Source organism: Neopsephotus bourkii, unplaced genomic scaffold (assembly GCF_033783945.1).
Source record: "Neopsephotus bourkii isolate Nb327-2 ecotype Australia unplaced genomic scaffold, CSIRO-AGI_Nbou_v1 NB_719, whole genome shotgun sequence".
NCBI classification, from domain to species: Eukaryota; Metazoa; Chordata; class Aves; order Psittaciformes; family Psittacidae; genus Neopsephotus; species Neopsephotus bourkii.
Window position 1 is genome coordinate 2,605,419 of NW_026901218.1, and position 27,717 is coordinate 2,633,135.

Consider the following 27,717-nt stretch of genomic DNA (forward strand, 5'->3'; position numbering starts at 1 on the left):
TTTTATGTAGGCAATTCAAAATCTTCACCTTTTATGACAGAATAGCTCTAGGGAGAAAAGAGAAATGGTTTGCAGAAAGGCCAGCAAAAAAATAAGCGACACTCATATAAATCACAAGCACTGATTTCCTTCAAAAACAGAAGCTCTTTCCCTCTGAGAAAGGATATGAAAAGCAGCATTAAGGGTTGCATACAAAGAGGTGCAAAAAGACAGACATGCATAATTATTCTTTTGCACAAGTATGAATGATGCTTCACATTCTTTGGCATCGTTTAGTTCTGTAGATGCGCATCCTCCTCCTTTCCTCTTTGCTTTGCAGCACTTGTCATCTAAAGTGAAAAGAGAAGACTCTGGCTGAAAATCCCAAAGTCAGTCAGATACAACGTAAAAGCTTCACCAGGATCTGAACATGCTGCCCAGTTTTCTCTTGGTATTTTTCACAGGGAGCATGTGACATTTATTTTATATTGTGCCGTCTTCTCTATTTTAAAAGTACACTGCTTAAAAGTACCAGGAAGATATTTTTCATCTTATACAAGAAGGGTCATCTTCCCCATAATCAAGCTATAGGAAACACCACAGTGTAGGGCTTGCCATGTTCACTGTATGATTGCATGTTCAAACCCTGAACTTCACAAATCTTTTCATGTACCAGACATAAGAAGCCTTCTGCTTGCTTTTGTTTCGTGCTATTTGATAAAGGGCAATCCATTATTTCAGAACTTAACCCCATCTGTGACGAGGGGTGACAATAGGGATTCATACGTATGCTGTATTGTCTCTTCTTACCTCATAGTAGCTCTGGACAGCATTTATAAATGCTTCATCTGCCACTATCTGGGTTTCTCCATTGAGAAAGGCCTGGAAACGATCTTTGATGGTCTGAAGCTGCTGCTTGCTTATCTGCAAAATATGTCAAAAGGAGAAAATTAGTCAAGAAAAGTTTATGTATGAAGAAAAAAAACCCAACCCAAACACTAATTCTCCTGTACTGTCTTATGGGGATGATTATGAAGTGCATTTCCGCTCTCCTTTGGAGACAGCAGCAACACCTTTTGAATCAGCCACATGCAGGTGCACACACACACACGTTCTTCACCCTGGCATGTTCATGTAAGCATCATGAACACCTGATAAGTCATGCTGAACATCATTTCTAAGCATCTCTGTCACCACAAAAACACATAAAGGACTTTTACCACTTCAGCTATACCCAAGTCAAAAGCAGGCTGCTTGAAAGAGACTGCTCCAGTGCAATCTCTTCCCCATTTAGCCTCTCCTCCCCTTCAGAAGATAAGGTTTCACCGCTGAATCTTTCATGCTGGCTGTTGAACACAGCACTCAGCAGCACTCCAGGGCCTTGGTCTTCCCCTGTTTGTTTTTCCTTTATTTCTTTTGGCTTGCCACATATAAAACACCAGTCAGGACCAGTGGTGAGAGAATTTCATGGTGAGAGAATTTATCCTAGCAAGGACTTTTTCTGTTGTCTCCTTTGAAACGCAAAACAGTTTCTGTCCAGCATACAGCTGGTGCAACTTACAAGACAGCTCTAGCTTGTCACAATGGCATCAACAGAAAGCTAACAAGGGTTTATTCCAGCCTTGCCATTATTTTGCCTAGTTTCTCTGTCAGTTTAAAACCAGATGTAGCTAAAAAAACCCACCTCTTTAGCACGTAACACAAAGTCACAGCAAGCACATAAGTCATGTACCAGCAACGGCAGCACAGCATCTTACGATGCAGATTACACTCTGAAGGCCTATAGGGATTTGAATGTAGTTGTGCCTGGTTTGCAGTGGGGCTACGTTAGGTTTGAGGCTAAGAATTAATTCAGCCAAAAGAGAAAGAAGCAAACAATATGTATGTACAAAAACTTCAAACTTAAAGGGAAAAGAGAGCAGTAAGAATAGGACAATATTTACTAATGACCAAAAGGTCTAGAGAAGAGTGCTTTTTTCTTACTTGTGTGCCAGCAGAAGAAATCAGCACATTAAAATGGAAGAGAAAGATAAAATTAATGGCTCTAAGTGTCTAAATGGCTTTGAATAAAGTACTGGAAGCTATGGAGACTCAAACTACTAGAGCATAATGAAGCCTGGTAAACTCAGCTAGTGATAAAAAGCAGGAGAGGGACCAATTGGAGAATGCAACGATAAATATCACTAGATCTAGATGATGTGCCATGTGGGTTGCTTAGGTACTGCAGTAACAAACATCATGAATACTGATAATTAATTCTGCAACACGATGCTGAGGAGGGCTAGTGAGCAATGGCAATTTGATGTGATAATCTGGGATTAGTTTATCTTGGTGATTATGGGGAGGTGTTCATCAAAGTGGCATAAAGCAAGACTCAACATGCTCTGCTTCAGAAAAGCAGGAACAACCTTCACCACTCTGACAGGCCCAAAATAGCAGCACAGACTTCACAGGGTCTGACACATGCAACAAGGTTCAGCATCACAGGGCTGGAGCAAGGACCATCCCTTTAACCTGATCCACCTTAGCCTTGGGCATCATCTGCAATGAGCCCTGTGGGAAAGCACTGCTGAAAGCTCCTTGTTTAATGCTGTCAGGGTCTAATTGTTGGGTCTAAGAATCCATCTGCCACCTCAGGCAACTAAAACTTCTGGTATTTGCCAATAGCACCCTAGACATCATGAGCCCTTGGGCAATGCGCACAGCATCAGGTGTAAAGCAGGCTCCAAGCCTATCTAAACTCATGGAATTTAAAAGAAAACTGGGTCAGCAGTAAGAGGAGGCAGAGACAATATAGGGATCGAGTGGGAAACACCTGTGGGAAGGTGCTAGATCTATTTTTATTAAGCATTTAATTATCTGGAAGAAAGGAAAAGCAAGATGTTAATTAAATGTATTGACGATTTTGTATTAGTAACCATTGTGAATGCCAGGCAGGCACAACAGGGCAACAGAGGCCATAAGAAACAAAGGAAAGAAACAGGAAAACTACAGGTAACATTGGAATCAGGGTGTTAAGGCACAAGGAAAGACATACTAAGGGCACAGATACTGTGAGCCAAGAGACTTTTTATTTGGGATTTTAAAATGCATGGCATTTTTATCATTATTACTGTCCAAGTTATTTCTTAGGACAACCTCCAGAAGTCCTTGCTTGTTCTATTCCTATAATGCCAGCTAGAAGCAATATTTTATGCTCCTTCCTCAATACTGAACAGCCTATCTTCAAAATGAATGATGCTCCTTGAAATTCCTAGAAACTCCCAATACGCAGCTCACACGTGAGCTCTTGAGGGCTGTGGAAATGAATCATCGGATTTGTCTTGATTGGAGTGGCAGTTGCCTCCTCCTCACATCCAAGCTTTATGCAAGTATTTAACTTGTCCAGGGAAAAGGAGATCCTCTCTGACCGCATCAGGCTGCAGCATAGCCCAGTTCTCTGCTTAACAGCACCTTCAGTCTTCCATCGCCACCAGACCGTGAAACAGCACTGCTGCACTGATCTGTGTCTGTGCCACTGTCACGGATCTGTTATCAAGCAAGCAGTCGATCTGAGCCAGAATTAAACTATTTTCACATTAAATTTAGCTTCTGCAGCATAGCAGCAGGTGCCCTGTGCAGAAAGTCAGCACCAGCAGAGAGGACCAGACCTGCAGGTCAACAAAATCTGCCCCAAATGCTCCACACCTCCCATTTTATGCCTCTTCCCCTCCCCATCAAGTTCCAAGAGCATCGCTGCTGAGCCCCAGATGTGCCCCTTGGGCACCAGGAGGCAGCACATTCCTGGTGGAGGCAAGACCAGGGCAGGGTAGCAGCCTCAGCTCCAGGGCCACACTCCAAAGCGTTTAAGCAGGGGCAAGCAATGCCACCAACCCACCTGCAGGCTTAAAAGAGTACGTGTTCTGAACACTAACCTGGAAGCTTAAGTGCTTTAAAGGAAGGGGTGTTATTTTATCTCTTGCTATTAGAGGCATGAGTAATCAGCTAGAAATCCATATGAAGCAAGCCAACAGCTTCTGCAGATCCACTAAGGCACCAGTACAAACCACATCTCAGTTACCTTCCGCAGTGTGCTTTCAAATAGCGGAAAACAACTGAATTACTTCCCCTTCAAAGCACATCAGAGCAACATGACAGCCCCTGCACCAGCTACGGCAGGAGGTGAAACCCTGGTGGGGGTGAGGCTGGTGGAGGGCAGAGCCCTGATGGAAACACAAATCCAGATGCAAGGAGGGAAGGAGAGAACTGGGAGTAAGCAGCAGCACTGCGGTGGATGGAAGAGGTTTATTCTGCTTACCTTCCCTCACTGCTTTTCCCCTCACTGCTTTCAGTGTGTGACAGCAGTTAAGGAAATTACCATTACTGCATTTGAGAGGCTGCAGAACATCTGCTTGCATACAGAAGCTGTGGACCCAAGCGACCTCTCCCAAGTTCATACTGTGGGGTGCTTATGTTTATTCACAGCCTTTATCTGCCTGAAAGAAGTGAGTACTGAAGTTGCCAGATACACACGTGCATATCAAAAAATGTAATCTGGGGCCGTGATGAGGAATTCCTGACACAGACATCAGGCAGGGCACCCATGGAGCTTTGGGCTGGCATCCCTAGAAGATTGCATGGCTTTTTATAAGAAGCTTGGCATAGGTCTTCTCCATACTGGACTAAATTATGGGAAAGAGCTCACCAGTGACCAGATCTGGGCATACCAGTGATTCCTACCTTCTCGGTCTAACTTTTTAAAGAGAAGCTGCATGCCCAGCACAATGCAGTGACCTCAGAAACAGGGTGGAACATCTCTGCCATGTGCCATGGTCATAAACAAATCACAGAGGCAATTTCTTGCATTTGCTTGATGCAGACCTCAGCAAACAGCACACCAGCCTCCTCGGGACAAACGCTCACCAGCAGCTTGCTCACTACGTGTTATTTTTGCCCATATTCCATCTGACTTGGAGCCGAACATAAACGTGAACACACAGTACTATGGCACCTTCTCCAGCAAACAGCTGGCTCCATCTCTATGCATCATCTCCAGGCTCCTTCGCCTACAGCACAAGCATTCCAAAAGAGGAGCTGTTTGCTGCAGAGAAGTTCTCTGGAAAAAGTTATACACAGCAGTGTGCCTCACTAATCTCTCCTCTCTCCAAAATGCTTTGTTCTATCTGGGCACAGCATGGCCATATAGCTTGCCACTTCGGTACATTCCACAATAGTACCATGTTAGCTGGATCTGGGGTTTGTCCCACATGCTGGGACAGGCTCAAACAGAGCCTCAGATTTACACGCTTTGGACTTCGAAGAATTAGCACAACTTCTACAGATTTTGACTGTTTTACATTGAACTTTCACATCTGCAAGTTCAGTTTACACAGGAAAATAAGATCATTTGCACTCATAGGACAGTTGAATTTCAAAGCTTTGTATGATGTGTATCAACAGTATTAGAAGCCCACAAGCCACAGATTACATGCTTTGAATGATAGTAGAAAGGGGAGTTTCATGAGACTTTATATGAATCCTTGCATAATGTCACAGTACACGTGGTCCAGCACTGAGACATGGGGCCAGAGAGGCTGACAGGGGAATTGGGCCAGAGACCTCCACAAGTCCCTTGCAACCTACAATATGCTATGGCAGTACCATGTCTAACAGAAGATTTCCAAGGACAGGCCATCCCAGACTATAGATTGCCAAATCTTTCAGGGCTAACTGCTGATTTGTCAGTGGCAGGCTACAGAATAACCCATCCACAGCTGTACGTGTACTCAAACCAGCTAACAAAGCCACATCCATCCATGTGACAGCTCCTGGAACAGCAGTCAGATTTGAAGTCTGCAGATTTTCAAGTGAGGTTGCAAAAGGTTTCAAAGTAAAAGGTATCCCTGTGGGAGAGAGGGGATCCCCTTTACTGCCACACTGAGCACCCCTGAGCAAGGACTGGGTATTTTGGTCCACTGATGTCTCACAGTGCCCTTGCACACACCACTGGAAGAGTCTGCCCTGTCACCAGGGCATGAGGATGCATGGCACTGCTCCCTGATGGCTCAGCCCATCAGTATCACTCATATCCCAAAGGAATCTGTTCAGCTGGGGACTGCAGGTACTTCCCAGGGGAAGCACCTCTGCCTTTTGTCTAGAGAAACCAGCTTACAGCACATGAACAAGAGCAGCACAGAGCTCTTGCTCCTCAGGGCACCTGCTGTTTGGATACCACTGCGAGGAGGAATATTTAACTGCTCACTGTGCCGCTGCTCTGGGTTTGGTTTCATAACAGCTAATAAATATTTTATTACACCTCAGCACCAGGTGATTTAGGAAAAAGCTAAACCAACTGATGGAGCATCCCTCATCATCACCGCTTCCACAGTCAGAAACCAGACACAACATGAACAGCGTGGAAGAGACGGCAGGAGGTGCGGGGAGCTGAACCTGGTCTCAAGGGAGAGGCGAGACGCTCCAGCAATAGTCATGAGAGTATTAAAACCCCATCAGGGTATTTTGCATTGGGAAAACACATCAGATTCTTCCTGTGCTCATGCTGCTTTCACCCCCCAATAGGACAGAGGACCACTTGGGGGTGACTCACACCCCAGTATTTGGGTGCGCTCACTCTCCTGAGCAGACATGGCTTCTCCACAAACAGCTCTTCACTGTTAACATAAGCAGTCAGTATTAACTGCCAGTCCCAGGGGACTTTTCCCAGCTGCCTAACGCTGTATTTTCTGGTTGTTTCAGAGAAGCTTAATATTTGTTACCGGCGAGAGCTCCTTGTGCTTTGGTTTCTGACAGCCACAATACATCTTTCCAGGGGAGCCGAGCCAGCACGTCCTTTTCCTTACAGTCTGACCAGATGTGGAGTGGTGTGTGCACACCCACTGATCTGCCCCTGTCTATACAATTCCCTCTTTGTGGGCGCTTGATTTGTTGCCTTCTGCCTCTGTCTGTGATTTACAGACCCTGGTGTATCCACGCTGCCTGCCCTCTTCTCCAGCCATGCTCATCCTTGGTGGACTGCAAAGAAGAAAAGCACTGGTCACATCCCCAGCCACCAACCCTGCTGCCACATTCTCCTCTCTCAGAAGAGTTGATTTGTTGCAGAGAGAATGACTTCTGCCATCACCATGCCTGGGTTTACACACGAGGCAGTGAAAGGCACACACAACCCCTTCTGCCTGCAGTAGCTCATGCCCTGCCTGCTCAGCCCACCTGGGATGTTGGGGATGGGTCGGAGCAATACAGACCCTCCAAGGAGCAAAACTCCTAGGTACCCACCTGTACCACACTTGGAAATCAGGCTGGGTTTTGGGCACAAGCAACACAAACAGCCCCCAGGTCCTTACGCACGAGCCCAGCACTGATTTGCAGCTCAGAGACGAACCAACCTCCCACTCGAGCAGCCTGAAAACAAAGAACAATATTTCCTGACCTAATGGTAAATGTCTGCTTCTGCAACAGGACTGAAGGGGTGAGAAAACCCACCAGAGCTGCCTGTAGAGGAAGGAAGGAAGCCCCCTCCTCTGCTCAGCTGCCCCCAGCTAGTGCCCTATCACAGCATCAGCTCTGGTCCTTGCCAGAACCTCTCACTACTTCTGCTATTAGAAGCAAATCCAGCAGGTTTGCAGCACAAACATTGAGTGTAAATGATATTGGCACTTGCTGGAACATTTCTTCTCTAAAGAGGCTCAAGTATTGCTGGATAAGTAATGGGAAGGTAACACATCAATCCCTTTGGTTAGGGCAGCTGCAGGTACAGAACCTCTAGATCAAGCACAGCAGATCTTTCCTTTCCATCACGCCAGTAGCAGGTTTATCAAAAGAGACAAAGCACAGGCTCCAAGCCACTCTTTGAAACATGTGGATGCTCTTTTATGTCCTCTCAAACCCTGAGTGCACTTCTTCTCCAGGATGCTCTCTGCCAGCTAGGCACAGCTTGACATATATAAAAGGCCCAAAACTTTATTATGGCTGCTCTTCCTTTCTGAAACACAATGATGCACAGTGCCAAAAAGAGGAAAGCAAAGCCATGATGTGGGATTTGGCCTTTGCTGTCAACCTTCTCCCTGGTACTTTCCAAGATACATCTTCCCTCTGCAACCTGCCATGACATGGCAAGCATAGATGTAGGTAGACACATCAAAAGATACTTCGCCACTCTTCACTTGCTATCTCTGTTTGTACCAGCTATGTCCATCCAATGCTCACATGCCAGCCCTGCATGTCCCCGCTGCAAAAGGTCCCCTTAATGGAATTCCATTAAGATCAACCACACATATTAGAAGCAGCAACTCTGACAGCTTCAGGAACTTCTGCTCCTGTTTCCTGTCATCTCTGTCTTCTCCCTTCTGGTCCCTCCCCTGCAGCTGATGTACAAGTGGATAACCCCAAGGTGGAGCTACCCGACAAGGGCACAGAAAACTTGGAACTTCTCCCAACTTTGATCTTTTACTTAAGCAAGCCATTAGCAGGGTGAGTTTGCAATAGATCTAACAGACTAAGCCAGCCCTGCTGGGTGTTTTTCTGTGTATGATCAAACAGAATCATGTCCCTATATTTTTTTTGACTGATTAATAAATATATGAATTTGATCTCAGGAGAATGGAGAAACCAGCACAAAACATAAGCAAGAAATAGCAGTGATGAAATACTAGACCAATGACTGAGCATGGGCTGAGAACTGCTGCTCTCAGAAGCATCCCTGGTGACTTCTGCTGTGACAGGAGCCTCGCCTGGTGAGCTCTGCTCGCCCACCAGGCATAAAACACATCTTCATGATCCAGCAGCTTTCAGCAGAAAGCCCAGCACCATCCTGCCTCTGGTAGCTGCTCTGTTAACACAATACAAAACACAAACCCATGAAAACATTCAAATGCATCTACCTACTAAAAGCAGGGTGCAAATAGAATGGAGGCTCTCTAGTATAGGCAGAGGCACATGCAAAGCCCCCCAGCTTTGTGTGCCCCTGTGGCTGCACCCCAAAGGCAAGAGACAAATCCCTTTATTTCCCCAAGTGCTGGACTTTGCAACTAACTTCTCTCCTGCTGCGTCGCCCAAACACCTTCTTTCATCCTTCCTGGTTAACCCCAAGTCTCGAGGGCCATGAACACAACCATTTACACAGTCCTCCCTGGAAAATCCTGCTAGCAAGGGCCTTGGTCAGGTGCAGGCCAAGTCATGTTTGCTTTAACTGGCATAGGAGCTCTCTGCAAATGCAACAGAAGCGGCTTGCTCTGCCCTTTCACTCCAACAGTGTGGTACATACAGTCCATTGCTGCTCTGAGATCTCCAGAAGTAACAGCCCAGGAAAGGAGACCAAGGGAAGATCTTCCTTCTCCTCTTGAGCCTCATGGGCAAGTCTTGAAAAACATTTTTCACTCCTTCTCTTTCTCTTTCGGATAGAAAACAACACATGGTGTCTTGAAGCTTGTGAGTGTGGATGTGACACAGCTCTGAGGCATTACCTCGCATACTTTTGTGCTTCAACACCATGGTGTGCCGCACAGTGGCAGGGCATGGTGTGGAGATGGAGAATATCATAGGTCATCTCCTGTGAGTCCCCCATGCCGTGTCCCTTGGAGAAATCCAGGACAGGCTGGGCAACAAAGCTACTAGAATTAATATTTCTTTCAGAATATTTTGAGGGTAACTTCCAGAACTTGGGTGTTTTACAGCCTTACTGACACGGAAAGTAAAGCAGTCATGTTGGGGTATGGATGCTGCACACCTACTGCCCATTGGCTGCAGAGCCCTAAGCCTCCTGAGACAGGCATGTGCTATCTTTCAGTTCAATCACTTGCAAAAAATAGCTGATACTGTATTCATTTAATAATAAAATAGCTTTGTGCAAAATCTTGTACAAGTGCTACACAGGCACATTCACAAATGACACCCAGGTGTCCAAAAGAAGTAACTGTATACAAGTGAATGTATAGAATGAATTGTATACAAGTTTTACTCAACTTGCGTACAATTGACGTGGCCCAAGTCCCTTTGACCAGGGACACCCTGCCAGCCCCTGCTGAGCAGTCGTTAATAGTGAAGAACCTCTTCTTGCCTCCCTAGTAAGTGTTTCTTGGACAGTACGGTACTCTGAACATCAGTAGCCCACATTGCTGCTGATGCTACATAACCATCTCTGTTCCTGGACTACTTCAGAAGCTAGGCAAGGCTTGGTATATCCTGTGTTTGGAAATCTCAGGCACAACCTAAGGACAGCTAAATACCCATTAGTTAACTGAGTCCAAAAAACAGATGAGGGACGGGGTGAGAACACAAGTTGGTCTATGCTGATGGGTCCCCCACAGAGGAGGTCGGCGTCCTAGGACCCAGGCAAGTCCTTGAGTCCAACAGCCCAGTTCTCTGCTTCTTTTGTGGAAGGAGAACAAAAGCACTTCGCTTTTCTGCAGAAGTGGCTACATGCATGAAAAGCCTCTCACAGAACTAGGATGGTGGGCTATCCAAGAAGAGAAGTAAGACACTTACAGAGAAACACTTTAAAATCACTATTTTAACTATTTCCAGCTCTATGTTTCCACTCCAGGCAGGCCTTATGTGCTGCAGAAGCTAATTGTCCTTCCTAGTTAAGGTATACAGCAGCTCATGCTGACTTGACATCAAACAACCAAAGCTAAAAAAAAATCTACCTGTATACAGCAGCTCATGCTGACTTGAAGACATCAAACAACCAGAGCTAAAAAATCTACCAACACCTCAGATCTCCAAACAAAAATCCCCCCAAAAAAGTACATCCACCACGACTGTACTTATTTCTGTACCATTTTCATCATTAAACTCTGACTCTCCTTCATGTCACAAGCTATTTTAAACCCAGTTCTTATGAAGCAGAAGCAACAGACAAACGAACGGAGACTCACAGACTCCTGGTGTGTCCCAGCCTCTGTGAGACTGCTGTTTTCAGCCTGGCAAAGTTAGCAGGGGAAGGGATATCTTTGATGGAACTGGACAAGATAGCAAGGAATGGAGAGAAGCTTCCAGGCAGACAAGGCTGAAATGGTGAGCTTTGCCATGGGCATCCTGCATGTACCCACCAGCCCCTCAAAACAGAAAGCTGCTGTATAAAACTGGGCTGGTGGTGTGGAAAAAGACGTTGATGCAGGTCTGAGCAAAGCCTCTTTTCCACAGAAGGCATGTTTTCAAAGCAGCCCATCGAGAGACCTGACCTATTGCATGGTGGGGCTCTGGCCTAAGTACCACTTGTCATGTGTGAAATTTTCCCTTATTCTGTGCATGTGCTATTACCAGGAAACAAGCAAAAAGAAAGAAAACACCCCAGAAAATCTGTTGAAGAGCCAAACCCATCTCTGATCCAGTCTCTTTCAGAAAACACTTGAAAAAGGTTCAAGCCATCAGTCAAGCCAGAACAGAATTTGTTTCTAGATGGAAAAACAAGAGAGAAAAGGTGTGAATCTGCAGTGTACCTCCTCCTCCTCCTCACATTTCCTGCTAAAGTGAGTAATCTCCGATTTTTACAAGGGCATGTTGTTTGGAGCTGAAAGGAAAAGTTTGGTAAAAGGTAGTTTGTTCTGAGGCAGCAAACTACTGCAGGAAAACTGCATTTCAGCTTGGGACTTGCAGACACTTGGGAATATACCTTTGCATGGTGGCTGGTATGTACCCAAAATAACTGAGGATGAATGTTTTTGCTCCTTCAAAGACATTATTTGCAATACCATGGTTCCACTACGGTGATATTATGATTATTGCTTACTTTAAGGAAAGGCACTGTTAAAATTACCCACGGCCCTAGACTTTGGATCCAGTTTATACCAGGAGGCTGAAATCAAAAAGGGCAAATCCTGCAAACTCTGAGGCATCACAGAGACTGGGTGAGACCCCCTTGGGGACATACCCCCTGAGGCTAGTTTAGCTCAGAATCCCAAACTCTGAGCACATCATTCACTTGGCAGGGGAGGCTGCAGGAAGCAATGGACTTTTCTCAGCTCTGGGCTGTAAACATAAATGAAACACAGTGTGGAAAATCATGTTCACTACGGTGCACACACAGCGTGCATGCAGTGTGTGCAGGTCCCACGCTGGCATCTGCAAAGAGGACAATTAGCTGCTTGTGTGAGATCACACATGGAGTTCGGTAATGGTTTTTAAGATAACAGAAAGGCCATTGCTGGCTGACAGGCTCTGGGTCCACAGTGATCAGTCTGAGCCTTGCAACGCAGGGAGATCTGCTGGGGAACCAGTGGAAAGACCAGGGTGAGGCATCCAAGCCATGCACAGCTTGGTACTGGGATCTTCCCCATAGCAAACCCCATCGGTAGAGTGTAAGGAGCAATGCCATAGTCAACATACACTTGAATTGTCCCTTGGGGCAGGGGCAAGAGGGACATCCTGGCTCCCCAAGTGTCTGTCCCTCTGCCCTTGGTGCTTCTAGCCTGGCATATTAGTCACCTTTTGCATTTCCCCTTCTGCCAAGCTTAATTAGAGCTAAATAACACCCCAAAAAGCATGACCCGGAACCAACCATCCAGCCCCATGCAGCCAGACCCAACTGCAAAAGTACCTCCTGCTGGCTCCCTGGTACAGACGGCAAATCCAGCCAAACCTGCTCTGGTCCAGCCTGCCTCCCCAGCACCCATCTGCAACACAGCTGGAAGTAATAAAACCCCAAAGCATAAAGCCTTTTCTTGTGCCTTTGATGGCCCTCAGTGCCTTTTTTAGCCAAAGGTGAGAGATACTAGTTTGAAACATCCAGCTTTTCTACCAAACCCAGAAAAAAGCAAGTTTGGTACCGCTGTTATATTTTAACTACCTAAAGACTGACAATTCTCAGCACAACAGTTGCATATGGCCCTACATAAAGATCCTTTCCAAAAATGCATGACTACACATTACCAACACTCACTTAAAGCTAGGAAAGCTGTTTTAAGGATTCCTGTGCAGCACAGTATATTGAAGGCTGGTCAAAAAAGAAGAGCTTCCTTCCTCTTCTTTAGGCTCTAGGCAGGAAAATTTTAGGGGCTTTAAGTGATGAGCTCTGGGCATTTCTGCTGGGAAGGTTCTGCCCCCTGCAATCCCCTTCCCATCAGATGAGCTGTCTCTGCTCCTCGCTCGCTGCAAGTTGTGTGCATGTGGACAGGAAGAAGTGCAAGATGATGCTACAAGAGCAGTGACCCGCAGCAGAAGGAGATGTAGGTGGAGCAGATACCTTCTACAACACACCCCTACAGTATGATGTCCAAGCCCAAAACCTAGGCTTCCTATGTCTCTTATACCACTTGAAGCTGGCTGAAAAAGCCTGGAAGGAGGGAGAGCAGGCTGTGCACAGAGCAGGCAGAGCACAGTCCTACAAGGCAGGAGGGAAGAACCCGTTACTATATCTGGTAATGAGTTTGTCTGCACATTGTGAGTACAAGTTGAAACCCCCACATAAAAGCAATACAGCTACTGCAGATTTGAAGCATGCAATTTCAGAGGAGTGTTTGTAGGAGCAGAAAACACGTGGGCATGCAGAAAGAGGAAAAGAAAGTCAAATAATTCTTTGTAAAAGGCATCTGTGCTGGAATTTGCCTACTGCATCCAAAGATGGAGCATTCTCCATCCTGGAGCTCCACTTCTGCTCCAAGGAGCACTAGAAGAGGTCACTGAAACTGTTGAAGAGTTAAAACCACAAAAAGTGGAAAATAAAGTCCCAAAATGAGCACATTGCATCAAGTCTGCTCTCATTTACTTGGCAACAAATCTGAGGAACCACTGGAGCTTGGTGGTAGCTGGACCACAGGACACTGTGTGCTCTGATCCCACCAAACAGATCCCACGCTGTGCTGCAGCACACTGACACACAGTCCCAGTGACTCCAAATCACCTCAGCCTACAGCCCAGATTGCTTCTTTTTTCCCTTATGCCTATTTTTTTCATTCCTATTAGAAGTCCCAGCCTACACCAAAGAATTAGAGATAACTGCTACCTGCAGACGCCAGAAGGAAAACATACTAAATATTGCTTAAATAAAAGCTGCAGAACTGGGTATCCGGGAATCCAGTCTTTTACCTGAAAAAGCTCCAGCTACTTGGATGAGAGAACCATGGAGTTTCGCTCTGGGTGCTAACTGATGGGCAGGCACCAGCACAGCGATCGCTCTACCCAACCACATAGCCCCAAGACATACTGCAAAAGTGTCCCACACAGCTTGCTTGGGAGGAGGCGTCCCTGATTGATGCTTGTCTTGAAGACAATGCCTTCACATCCCTCTGGGATAATGGCAGCAAGCTTCCCTGACAGCTGAGTAAGGAAGGAGCACTGCAACATGGGGAGGGTGCAGGGAGCCCTCGGGGTGGGCAGGTGAAGGTGAGTGCTGACAAAACCCATAGCACCAGCTTCATTAGCTTATGAAGCCCCTCTGGCCCCAAAACCTCACAGAGAAGAGGGGATCAAGAGGAACTGTGACCAAACAGGTTTTGTCCAGAAAGGCTGGGATGTGTACGAAGGGATAGTGCCAACGAAGCAGCATCAATAAGCCCGTGCTCCTTGATGCAGCAATGGTTTCACATCCATAGGGATTTTTTCAATGATGCCAGCATAACTTTCCCATTCAGCCCCTCCTTGTCTGCAGTTCCCAACCATCAGAGACCCACACATGATGGGTACTTGAGTGGGCAAGTATCCTGCCCACGCTGACAAGAGAAGCACAAACTGGCATGAAACTGTGTTCCACCTCCAACTCACTCCCAGCCAGGCTTCAGCACTTGGCTTGACCCACGCAGCAGAGAACGCTGCCAGGCTCCAGCCAAAACCCTGGCTGCGGGCTTGGAAAGCTGGAGATTACACATGCTGTGGCAAACAAACCCCAGCAGCACATCTTCTTCCACAGGAAATCTTGGAAAGAAAAGCCAGGGAAGTCACCTGAGAACTTCAGCATCAGGAAGAAAAGTGACACCTCCAGTCCCCTCACTGGCTCCAAAGTCAAAGTCTTTGTCATGACCAAAGCTCCCCAAGCCCAAATGTACTGCTGCTAGGATAAGTCGCTCCTGGTTGATGTATGCCTATGCTAGCATGGAAAAGAGAACTGACATTGCAATCTCCCAGGGTACCCCTTAACTCCCCTTAAATTTAAGGGACAAAAAGATGTTTTTATTTCCTTTAATCTTCTAAACTGTAACCGCTTCTTTTCAAACCATGTACTATTTTGTTGAGCTTTGTAATTAATTCCTCAGACTACTTTCACAGAAATGTAACGTAAGCAAGCAAACCGAAGCCTGATTCATACAGATGCAATGGAGAAGCAAAGAAACTGAAGATAAAAAATCAGAAAAACCAGCACAAAGATAGATGCCTCTGCCACACTGCAGGCTAAGAGCAGACAGACACATGCAGCAAGAGCACGACAGAATAAAGACGCTTATCTCGTAAAACCCAGAGTCTGCCCAACATGAGTCAGTAAGAGCAAGGCGGCCACCAGACTGTTTGGAAGACAAAGGAGACTTCTGAATAGGGCTGGTAGCCGAGCTCTCTGCTCAAATCCTCTTACCCACGGGCTGACATTTGGGTGGGTGACACAGGCTGCTTTCCCTGCTCGGGGGCTGGTGCTGAAAAGAGACTGACGTTCCCTGTGGCTATGGAGAGCCACAGAGAAACCCTTGGGAGCATCATGTCAAAGGCCAGAGCTCAATGGAAGTTAAGACGTTTCTTCCCTTATTCCCAGTGCTTGCAGAAGCAGCACTAACCCCCACCACACTCTTTAGATTTATGGGCTATTCCCAAGAAAGAAAATAACAGAACATTAAGCTGGCACAGTATGTATGAAGTGATAGCAAGACCCCTTGCAGTACAATCTGTGTGACACAAAGAATTACCTCTGACATCCCATCCCTGTGAATCCTGCAGCATCACGCTGTCAGACAGCAGAGCCCTGCACAGGAGGTGTTGTGCTGCTGATGCCAGAGTGTGATTTCCATTAGTGTTAATAGAACTACCGACAGAAGCAGCAGCCAAGAAGCCAAAAAGCCTCCAATCTCAATGATCACGTTTGATAAGCACAGAACTGCACTAAGTCAGTCCCAGCAGCTGCACCACACAAATGATAGTGGCTGTATGACACATGAGAACACAGCCAGGACTCAAGTTCAAGAGGCCCCAAAGAAGGGCTGGATCCCAGCTGGGATGGGGAGTTGGAGCAGTGCAAACAGCCAGTGAGGTGTCAGCAATGGCAAAATCCACCCAGGGCCAGCATCCATGTGGTGAGCAGGTACAGTCTTCGAGAGCAAACCTGAAGGAACAAGGTGGCTACCATAGTGTTTCCTGTGGCTACTCCAGTAACAGTGATTGCCAACACCACCAAAATCCTTGGGATGCAGCACAGAGGCTGCATTTCTATCCCCAGCAAAAACATATGACAGATCACAAGAAAAGTATAGATTCCCCACACCTGGCAGTGCTCAGTGCCAGGTTGGACAGGGCCTGGAGCAACTTGGTCTAATGGAGGGCGTCCATAAACTAAAGAACTAGATGCCCTTCCAACCTGAACCATTCTATGATTCTATTAATCAGAAGATAATGTAACAAGAAACATAAGATGATCCATAACAAAACTACAGGTACGGAAGAACACGGGCTTAGCATCAGAAGCTGTTGTTTAGGAGTCTTTTGTTTGCTGTATCTAGATTCACTTGCACAGATCTGTAACAAGCAACGAGAAAGCATTATTGCTTCCTAGTTAAATGCACACAAACATCTTCTTCAAGTAGCCTGTAAAGTCCTACTCACTCAGTTTCCTGATTCCTATACCTACCCCTGTGGCTTGCAGACCCCTTGAAGCTCAGAATCTCTGAAAGAGAGATTTTGATTGAAAAAGTTAATAACCCTTGCTCAAACACAGCACCACATCAAGAGCCTGGGGTTCCGCTGTGCCTACCTCTGTTCCAGAGGGATACTTCAGTGTTATTTTTGACTTGTCAGTTCATGATACCAAAGGAAAGGCAGTTGCTCTTATTTTCATCAGGTTTTTTAACAGACAACAATTATACAATCATTAAACCTTTCCAGAAACAAGTCCCACTTTAAATGTACTAATTTACAGCCCCCATTATGGTCCAGCAGTTCGGATAGAAGGAAAAGTCAACCATTACAAGTCATGGAGGCTTTTGCACATGCCATTAGAGAAAATTCAACCCCAAGACATAATTGTGTATTTTTATTCTTTAGAGAAAAAGCCAGATACAAACCATGGCGCTTTGTGAGCGGATAAAAGTACATGTCAAGGTTATTTTCTTCACAACAGTTTAATAAGCAGGTGCTGACCTGTGGTGGCCATTTATCAAGCGCACCACATGAGGCGAGTAGCTGGCGCATCCCTGGCCCTTGCAATTTGCAGCAAAGCCATCAGGTCCTCCCAGCAGACCCCCCCGGCACTTTGAAGTGTCTCCCCACCACCTCTACCACTCATTTCTCATCAGCTCTCCACAGACAGCAACAGATCAGTTTGTTCCATTACTTACACCACAGAAATCAAGACTAGAGGAAAAGGCAGCATAAAAACACAACATCACTTAAGCAAGTAACTTAGCTGACTACATCAAATTCTCCCTGAACTGCTAGTAAGAGCAACAGACCCTTAATTAAACTAACTAGTCCTGAGACAGAGAAATACTTATCCCTGCTGATTCCTCTGATAGGAGATGATGGTGTTGAGATCGCCTTCACATTCCAAAGCACTACTGCATGCTCCCCTACAGCTCACTCAAATCCCTTTGGTTACAAACACCTCTGGAGCATCCTGTGCTTCCCAGAGAAGCCTTGTCTCAATTCACACCTAGGTCAGCTTCGAGGTTTGTTTTTGCTGCTGATAACCAAACTATCATGGCCTCCTTGTATCACTTGGTATAGAATGGAAGTAAAGAAACATCCCACGAGCCTGTGCCCTAAGGAACTCATAACTTGAATTAGTTAACATAATCCATGAGAGCCAGGAACATCCCTTTCACAGGGCTGTGTCAAGGACACAAGTCTGCATCCCTTGGTCACAGACAGATGCTGAGCTCTGGGAGGGGAGCCCAAGCTCGTGCCGATGGGATTCAGGCAAACTGGATGCAGGGGAGGGAGACGGCTGTGCCCTCTCGCTCTATCTGTGATTGCCCATGTGAGCTCAAACACCGTAGAAAAGCCAGACTCTTAATGGGCACAAACTGCTGCAGAGATACAGCTTTGTGCCGCCCAGCATGATGCTCATCATGTGGCATTGCCCAAGCCCACACAACACATTATCTTCTACCACACACTGAAGAGAGATGCATTTTGAAATGTTGGGTTTGGGGGTTGGTTTTTTTGACTTTCCTTTTGTTCTGGAAAGGATCTAAATAGAGTGCAAAGGGACCTCTGTGACACTCACACGTCTGACTCCTGTACTTCAGAGAGCTTTGTTGTTATGTGACTACCATGCACACACTGTACCTGGAATTATGCAGCACGTAATCAAACAACACTAACAACACCAGGTAGTTAAATCATGCTGTGATAAGCAAGGAAAACAATTTTCTGTAGGCATGGCAAGGTCCCCATTGCACCTCGGTCACAGTGGCATCTACCACCAATTATCAAATGGGCAAAATGCACCCACTATTGAGGGCAATGATTTAAACTTAACATGTTTAAAGGGCATGGCTGGGGGTGCATTAAGTCTTTTGCACACTGCTGTTCAGCTGTCGGTGGAGAGGACTGCATGAGCAAAGTGTATTTTGCTGTAAAAAAGAGCCAAAGCATCACACAGAGATAGGTAGACAAGGGAAGAAGCAGAGGGAGCTCCCTCCTTCCCCTGGACCAGGGAAGGGGCACCCCGAGGGCACTGACCACCCAAGGAACCCTGAGAAGGGGAACAGGTGCAGGACAAGTAACATGAGCCTGAGGAAGGGCTGTGGGAACTGACAAGAGTCCTCAAAGCAATGGCAAAATCTGCTGCAGAGAAAACAATTCATCCCTGTGTCCATGACAAGAAGTTAAAGGTACGTGTCACAGCGAGGAAACCAGGCTGGGTACTGGGTAAAAGGCCCCCACCCCAGTAGGAATGCAGATGCACAGGAGAAGGCGGCTCAGCCTCCCCTGTCCCCGCATCCCTGGCAGGACAAACACTACCAGAAACAACCTGGGCATACTCAGTCCTGCTTCAAGGGAGGAAGATCGGAGAGCTGGCATCCTCCCAGCCCTGTTCATACAGGATTCCTACCCTCAACTCCAGGCACCCGCTGCACTTCGCACAAGGCACCCTGCAGCCCAAGGCTGCTCTGCGGCAGCCCCCGCGGGAGGCACAGGCTATATTTATTCTGGTACATTGCAGTGGGAAGCTGTAATCTGTGTAATCGCCTCAGAGAAGATTTCATTCAGTGGGGGGAAAGCAATTACTATTTCATTTGCAACCAGTTGCCTTCCCAGGGTCTTCATCTATCAGAGCTGGAGGGTCCTGTCAGCCCCTGCACCTGCCTGGACTCTTTCTATGAGATAGGTTTATGCTTCTGACAAACACATTTACAGACACTCAAGGTTTTCAGCCCCTGTTCAAAGCTGTTCTCCTCCTCCCAGCTGCTCTTGCTTTTATCTGACAGCACGCACCCTGCATGAAGAAAAACAACTGGCTATAATCCTAGATTAAAGGGATTGCAACGCAGAATTAAATACAAGCCATACCCTTGATAGGGCCCTTCTGGCGTCATGCACCAAGCGCAGACATCGGCTGTTTGGGAGGTGGGCAGATGGTGGTGGCGCTCCCCATACTCTCTGCAGCTCCTCGTTTTCCTAGACAGGCACTTCCATCTCCCCACATAGGTGGGAGGAAAATAAAAACCATTAAAATGGAAAACCAAAACAGAACAACCCCAATCCTTAGTGTTTCTGTATGATGCTGCATTAAAACCCCATTGTGATTTCACTCCAAAAGCTAACAACTAAAATCCAAATTCCCAGCACGACTCTGCGTGTCCCAGCCCTGTTGGAGCTGCTGCACCTCAGTGCTAGGAAGGTCCATAGTCCCACAACAACCACACTAGGAAGTGCAGGAATGTGATTTGGGCATAGAACAGACGAGCAAAAAGTCCCAAAGAAAGGATATGCATAGACTACTGCGGCAAGGACCACAATAGCTGAGCAATGCAAAAGCCCACCAGGAAATCTTTATGACTTTATCTTACCTCAGGAAAGCCACAATATACTTATATGCACAGCTGCATATTAAAGAAAGTCACTTTAATCTTCTGCTCTTTCCAGCCTGGCAGCCACAGCAGCCTGACTCGATAAAGAGACTTGAGAGCTGTGAAAACTATGTATTAAAAAGAATACTTCCAACTGTCTTTCTCTTGTAAGTTGTGGCAGCCAAAAAATCCAACCCTAAAATAAAGACGTGCCTGAAGGTAGCAATTTTACAATCAGCAACATAATGATTTATATCACTGCTGTCATCTTTGTTGGGGAAAAGGGAGCCAGGTATTGTGATCATTAGCTTTTTGATACAGATGATCTTTCCAAATGAGGAAAAACAGATGCATTTTAATAAGGAACTGAAGGAAACCACCTCAAAATACTAACAGAAGAACCTGCAGCTCATGCCAAGATTTGCAAACACAAGAGATGAATATGAAACCAACAATATCTTTAGTGGCACATCCCCAAGTCCTCTCACCTCCGAAGCACACAGTCCCATATCCTCCCAATACACATGTCCCAGAGGCTCAAGTTGGCCCCACTCCCACTGAAGCCTGTGGGTGCTTTACCATGGGTTTCCAGGTGATGGTCCCAAACAGCGAGGTGCCATCACTCCCACCGAGGACAATGTGCACAGCATCTCACTGATGGTGGGCACAAAGCAGCAGCGTTGGGTCCTACTGAGCAACAACAGCTCCAGGCTCTCAGCCGAAAACAAACAAAGCAGAGACATTCCTGACCCTCCTCACCAGAGAAGTTGCAGATGCAAAGCCTGGCCTTGCTGGCGCCTGATCTCGAAGCTCTTGCTGATGCCCTGCTAGACACACATGAAGTTGCAGGTGTACAAGACTGGAGAGTGCTGCTGTCAAAGATTAAAGATCAACCGAACTTGACCTTTAATGCTAACATTTAAGCAACGACGTGGCTTCTCGTGCTTCCATTCCCTAATGTAACCATAATAAGATTTGTGGCTGAGATCAAAAAACTGTTCTCAGAGACCAATTTACATGCAGCCTTCAACAATCCCGGGTGATAGGACAGCAAGGACACTCAAGCCCCTGACAGAGCAGGTTTGAAGTTGGGATGAAGTTTAAGGTCACAAAATAGGACGTTCTGCAGGTGACAGCAGCCTTACATCAAACTCTGCTGAATGCTTGCACAGAAAAACAGCAGAAAAGTCACCAAGAACACTGAGCTGGAATGGGAAGTCCTTGCATGAGAACTCCAAGTCTAACATCAAATCTCTGGTCACAAAAACACCCAGCCATCAACACAGGTGAAGAAGACAGAGGCCAAGTCTAAAAAGCTAATTTCCGTCCCCCCATATTTTAATGGAATTCAGGAAAGGTTCAGTCCATACTGGAGTAAGCTTTGTTTACAAATGCCACATGATATGCTCCAGAGATAAAATCGGGTCACCTCCTGGTTCATAGCTTGCATTGACAGCCACTGAGTGTTGTCCTGCATTCAACAGTTTCAGACTTCCAACAGAGAATCATCAGCCTGACCAGGATGCACCGAGGATGTCCAGCACTATGGCGTGTGGTAGGAATAACTAGCAGTCGTTTGGTACTGCCCAAATTGTGGATGAGATTCCCACCTCCCAGTTCACAGTCTCAGAGTATTTTAAGCCCTGTGGGTCTACAATACTTCCACGGCTGCTTGCCCTCCCGTGCTTGCCATTGAGAAGCACTGATAACAACAGAAGTTCGACTGTTTTTTGAAAGCAAGTCTAATTAAGTATGGTTCTGCTCCACGAATCCCTGGGAAGACAGAGGAATGCCATCAACCCCTGCAACCATCCCTCCTCCTACACAGCCCATCTCGTTTTGCCCAGTGTAACCAGCCAAGAGCAGATGAAGCCCTGGTCCAAGTGCCAGGACACGCATCTGCAGCTATGTGAAGCAACACAGAGGCACATGCCACACCAGAGGTGTTATGTGGTGAAGGGCTAAGACACGTCTCGTCCTCCCTGCCCCACTGGGAACATGACTCTGTCAACCACCTTTCTACCAACAAACACTCCCTGTTTCTTAAAATCACAGCAGCACCTCACACACACATGGATCTCAGTTTTTGGAGGCTTCTGCAGGAAATTGTGGGTACACAAACCAGTCAGGATAAAGTCTGGAGCATCCCAGTGGCAGGGCCTTTATCACTGAGCCTTTCCCTGCTTCCTGTTTCATCTCTGCACTACAGCTAGCCCAGATCTCAGGTGCTCACCTGGGAGTTCATCCTGCTCTGTGCAATACTGCTAACGACAAAAGCTAACAGCAAAACCTTCAGCGAGGCAAAGGGAAGCAGAGGACAGCCTCAAAACATGAGTCATTGCAAACACACCGGGTAACCTGAGGCATATTTGAATTTACTTTGCTTTAATTATGAATGAGTGCGGGTTTATCTGGTGTTTACTCCAGAGCAATAAACACACATCCAAAATTATAAATCCCCCTGCAAAGAACCATCACCAGTGGTTTCTTCTTGACCAAAAGCCAGTGCAAGCAGAGATAAAACTGAACACCAAGGGCTGTCCTTTTCCATGCACAAGAAGTTTCCCTTGTGCAATACCCTCACATACTACTTGGTGCACTCTCAGGAGATGCCCACCTACAGACACTTCTTATTTACTTACTCTTCTGTACAACCTATGTATTAAGCCAAAGGTTGAAAAGCAAGAAGGAACCCCACCCAGGAAAGGAATGGAGTTAAGGAATAAGTGACAGTCATTGCTCTGATCTTGGTTGTGATTGATTAGTTATAAATACACACCACCAGCAAGGTACCAGGGAAAGAGCTTTATTGGAGAGGCACAGGAAAGGACCCCAAAAGCAGAGTGCTCACGGCTCTCCAAAAGATAACCTTAAGTGCCCATTGCAAATGGGAGATTGTATTTTCCTACTCATGCTGGACAGAAGGGCAAATGATATCATTAAAGCCCATATTGCATCTCAAAGTCCTTGGAGGGAAGGGAAAGTGGTACTTCATATTTCTATAAAACAATTAGTATTGACAGAACAGACTATAATACAGCACTCAACCCAGAAAAGTAATTAACTATCACAGCAGCTTGCTTACTGGATGCAGATAGGAAGCAAGGAGGTGGCAATTAGAGAGCAGAAAGGCAAGCCAGACACATGGATTTCTATAAGAAGGTATTGACCCATGAGCCCTCTGTGCAGGTACCTGACAAGACATCACGTACCCTGTGTTGAACATCAGAACATTCCCAGCACAGCCACTGGCATCTCTTTCCATAATGAGAAAAGAGCTAGAGCCCAGCACTGATTCAGAAGCACCCTCCCTGCACAGGTTGTTTTCAGCCTCTCTTCCCCTTGCCTTTGTTTCTTAAATAAGAGCATGGCTATAAGCCAAGCAGAGAGCTCTGGCCATTGATAGCATCAGTGATGGAAAAGTACACTGATACAGGATGGTGCATGGGAAAGTATCTGCAAGATACCATAACCATCAAATACTTTCCACTGAAGCTCAAGGCAACTGGTTTCAGCATCAGAGATATGCAAATCTCTGAATAATCCTGGAGACTGGGAGCTCCTTGCACACAGTTTCAGCCTCATGATGCTTGGTTTTAAATATCTTTGGAGAGAAAAGATTTGCACAACAGTTTGGGGTCCAGAAAAAAGGACATTAAGTACTTTCAGTATTTTTTCCACCCAAAAAAGTGAGGTATGATGGGTCTGTATCTAAAGACCTTAGGGAAACCCATCTAACAAATAGGCTTTTCAGTATAAACTCAGTAATAGACCTCTAAGCCTGCTCCTATAAGGAGACAGGAATAAGATCACTGGTGCTCTCTGTTAAATGAAGGAACCACAGGGGAGGAACACATCCCTCCACGCCAGCATCACAGTACCAAGAACATCAGGTACAAGGCTCACACTCCAACACCTGGGCCAGGGATTTGTATTGGTTCCCACTCAATACCCACCATACCCTTGGGTACCAGTATCCTATCCTTGGGATGCACTGATCCCTTATTCCCAAACTGAACCCCTTCTTGGCTCTTTCCAGGCAGGTGAAACACAGCAAATGATGTTTCTCCTTCAAAACAAGCACCTTCCTCCCACCTCTCCTCAGCTCCCCTCTTCCCTTTCTTACTACTTTTGCCATGGGAAGTTTCCAGAACTAACTGGGGATGCCCTTCCGCAGGGCAGCTGCAAACACATGGAAAACCAGTCCAGATGAAGCCAATGTGTTTATACCCATGTGTGTACTTCTGGCAAACAGCTCATGATTTGAGCTGGAAAACACACCAGAGTATGAGAAACAAAACTCCTTCCTGCTGCGAAGTTTCAGAACAATGCAGCAGGCTTTTTCCTACCAGGATAAACCCAGGGTTATGTGCACAGTGAGGAGCAAACGTACAACAACTCCCTGGGCAAATCCAGAGGCAGAAAACTACACTGCAGCAATGGAAGTGACTACTTTATCCCTGAAACGAGTGGAGGAACTCACCCAGCAGAGGTTCCACAGGACACCACGCTCTCCCAGGTGCAGGTATCAAGGCATTGTAATGACATAGGGCAGCAAAGGACATAAAAGACATCAAGGATCACTGTGCTAGAGTGCGTACCAGAATGACTAAGTCATTCTCTCTGGACAGCCCAAACTCTTACAGCATGGTTAATGGTTATTGAAAAATGGATCTGAATTTGTAGGCAATGCTAGTTTCTGGATATTGACTCTAAACAAGCTGGGTGAGGAAAATAAGACTGATGCAGGCAGGGCCTGCTGCAAGCAGTTAAGGACACGAGACCTGCTGGGAGATGGCAGTTTAGCAACCAGGCTTTCCAGGAACCAAAGCTACAGAGATCTTGGAGTCAAAGCCACGATTCCCACCAGCTGATGCCAAACCCTGCTCAGCGTCCAAGAGCAGCAGGGTCTCCCCCCCTGCCACCTTCTCCCATCAGCAAACCCTAGAGGGCAGCTGGAAGAACATCAGTGATACAAATACAATAAGGTATTAAGGTTTTGGACAGAGGGGTTTTAAGGCAGGAATTCTGATGAACCTTTCACCATGCTACCTGTGCACACAGGACACAGTACTCACACCAGTTTGCTACTGCCACATACAGCATTTGAAGCAGCAGCACCCACTCCCAGGCTTTCTGGTGGCAGGGACCATCACCCTGCACACCAGGAGGACACCAGGGAGGGAATAATCTAGCTTCTAAATAATATCAGTTAGTCAAATAATCTCATCAGCTCTGGGGAATCCTGGCTGGGTTTTGAAGTTGCAGCAACTGAGGACAGGCCGACACAGAGCCGTTGCCACACGGATGACAGCCATTTAAAAGCAAAGCACTTACTTTTCACTTCTTCTCTTCCCAAAATGCCATTGTCAAGTCCAATACATTAGGACGGGAAAGCCTTGTTTTTCACTGGAATGTTCCACCAGCAATCACCTGTGTTCTCCTGCTCCGTGCAGCGTTAACAAAGTAAATGAGGTTATGGCCCTAATGAAAACAATGTGATTTTTTCCCCACTGACAAGTCACCACGTTAACTCACCTCAATGTCACAGCTCGTATGCAAAAGCAGCACCTGTTTTCACAATTAACCACTGCAGCAGGTAACGTTCAACACAAATGGGCTGATTTCATCTTCAGACCTACTCCTCTGTGGATAGAGCTTGATATCGCTCCACTAGCATAAGTGTGCAACACGATGGGCAAAAGAAATCACAGCCAAGTGAAAACTCACAGCAGCAAACCAAAACACCCTGGTCCTGCTGCAGCAGTTGACAGATCATATTTAGGTACCAAAACAGCTCTAAAGGAGAGGGTCATGGAAGCCAGCAAGATACAGATTGAACTTGGCAGCTCAAATTCTGATGCCAGAAAGGCAGTGGGGCAGGACCGCAGTTGGCAGAGGCAGCTCTGCAGCACTCCGGTCCGTCCCACTCTACTACCACACAGAGCAAGCAGCCCTCCTCACTCTCTCCTCATGCAGATAGTATTAGGAAGAGCAGAAATCAGGAATCCTCATTGTGCCACAACTCTGAAATACTTTCCCCATGTAGGCAAGAAACTGCTCCCATCACTAGAAGTCTAATTTCAGCATGCGTGTGCATGAATGCACAAGGTAAGAACTAAAAATAGAGGCACCCTATTTCCACACTTTGAGTCAGCAGGTACAGAAACAGCACAAACGGTGATTCAGCAGCAGCCCGCATGATGCAGAAGGTTGTTCCTTTGCCTCTGCCTCCCCGCTTGTATCCCTTCGCACCTCAGTTTGGTCCCTGACTCCAAGAAGCCCCCAAGAGCGATGCCAAGGTCTGCCCTGCAAAAACACCCCAGACCCATAGGGTCAGGGGAACCTGCAAACATGGAGGACTCACTGGCTGCTCAGCTCCCTCAGGAAGGGGGTGATGTGGGGTGCCCTTTAGGCAAGGTCCAGATACCAAGAACACGGACATTTATAGAGCTTCTCTGCCTACAGCAGTTTTTCTAGTGCAAAGATTACACACAACCATAATTGAGTGTTTTGCTATGAAAATAGCTGCATAATTCACATTTCTGTTATTTACATTGAGCTTCTGAGCCTCGTATCTACAAATCTTAGACTTCCAAGCTGCCTACAAAAAGATGCACGATGTTTAAGTGTAGTGTATGGTTGCCATCTCTGGTGCAAAGTAGTGCTGTGACTCCTTAAACACCCTTGATAAATTGCACAAGACGACAGCAAGGACATTTCTCAAGTCCTGTGAGATTTGCTACATAAACAGCTATGACCTTGTACACATGGTTTCAACAGGGTCAAGTTGTTTTTTACTGGTTCTCACCCCCAATTTTTTCATTAATGTTTTGCTGAGAAGCCAGAAGGAGAAACAGAAAAATGGAGAATAAAGAGTAGAAACATCATCTTCCATTTACATTTTGTAAAACTAATTTATCTCTTCAAGCAGAGGGTAGAAAATATTTCCTAGTCTTCTACTAGTCAAGCTCTCTTGTTCACTATCTCAAAGCCAGCAAGAGGAAGAAAAGCCTCCCAAGCACCTACCTACCTGCTCCATACCAAGCATTTACTTGCTTTTACTGCTTTTTTGAGCTATCCCTACACCATTTCAAGGCCAGGTTGGACAGGGCTTGGAGCAACCTGGTCTATTGAAGGTGTCCCTGACCACGGTAGAGGGTTGGAACTGGATGAGCTTTAAGGTCCTTTCCGACCCAAACCACTCCATGAGTCTATGCTTCCTAGCCAACAAAACTGACCAAGAACAATTAAAGCACAGTAGGATTTCAACTCAATCTCAGAATGGATTAAAGTCCTTTCTACTCTCACCTTGACCTACTCTAAATGGATGATTTGCATTTTGATGTCTAATTGAAATGAGGGTTGCTGCCTGACAGGCCTAATCTTCTCAAAAACCATGGTTATGCCTCCCTCCCCAAAGCAAATATTTATCACAAGTTTCACCTTGAATATAGGTCACAGCATTGCAAAGCAAGTAATCAGAGCTGCGAAAAAAAAGATTCTGTCTAGGTAAAAAAAACCACCCTAAATTCAAAAGGCACATCTGTTCTCCTGAGCCCCAGCAAGGAAAGATTATTATCATTACCATGAGGGT

General features: G+C 46.3%; 1 protein-coding gene across 9 annotated transcripts in view; it reads right to left on the reverse strand.

The window, feature by feature from the left end:
• The window catches only part of CADPS (calcium dependent secretion activator), a 210,509-nt gene that overhangs the window by 169,923 nt on the left and 12,869 nt on the right, over positions 1-27,717 (reverse strand). For all 9 annotated transcript variants that reach the window (XM_061354231.1, XM_061354230.1, XM_061354229.1 and 6 more), the window contains exon 2: positions 790-903. In XM_061354231.1, the coding sequence (XP_061210215.1) occupies positions 790-903 (114 nt within the window). The remainder of the gene's footprint in view (positions 1-789; positions 904-27,717) is intronic.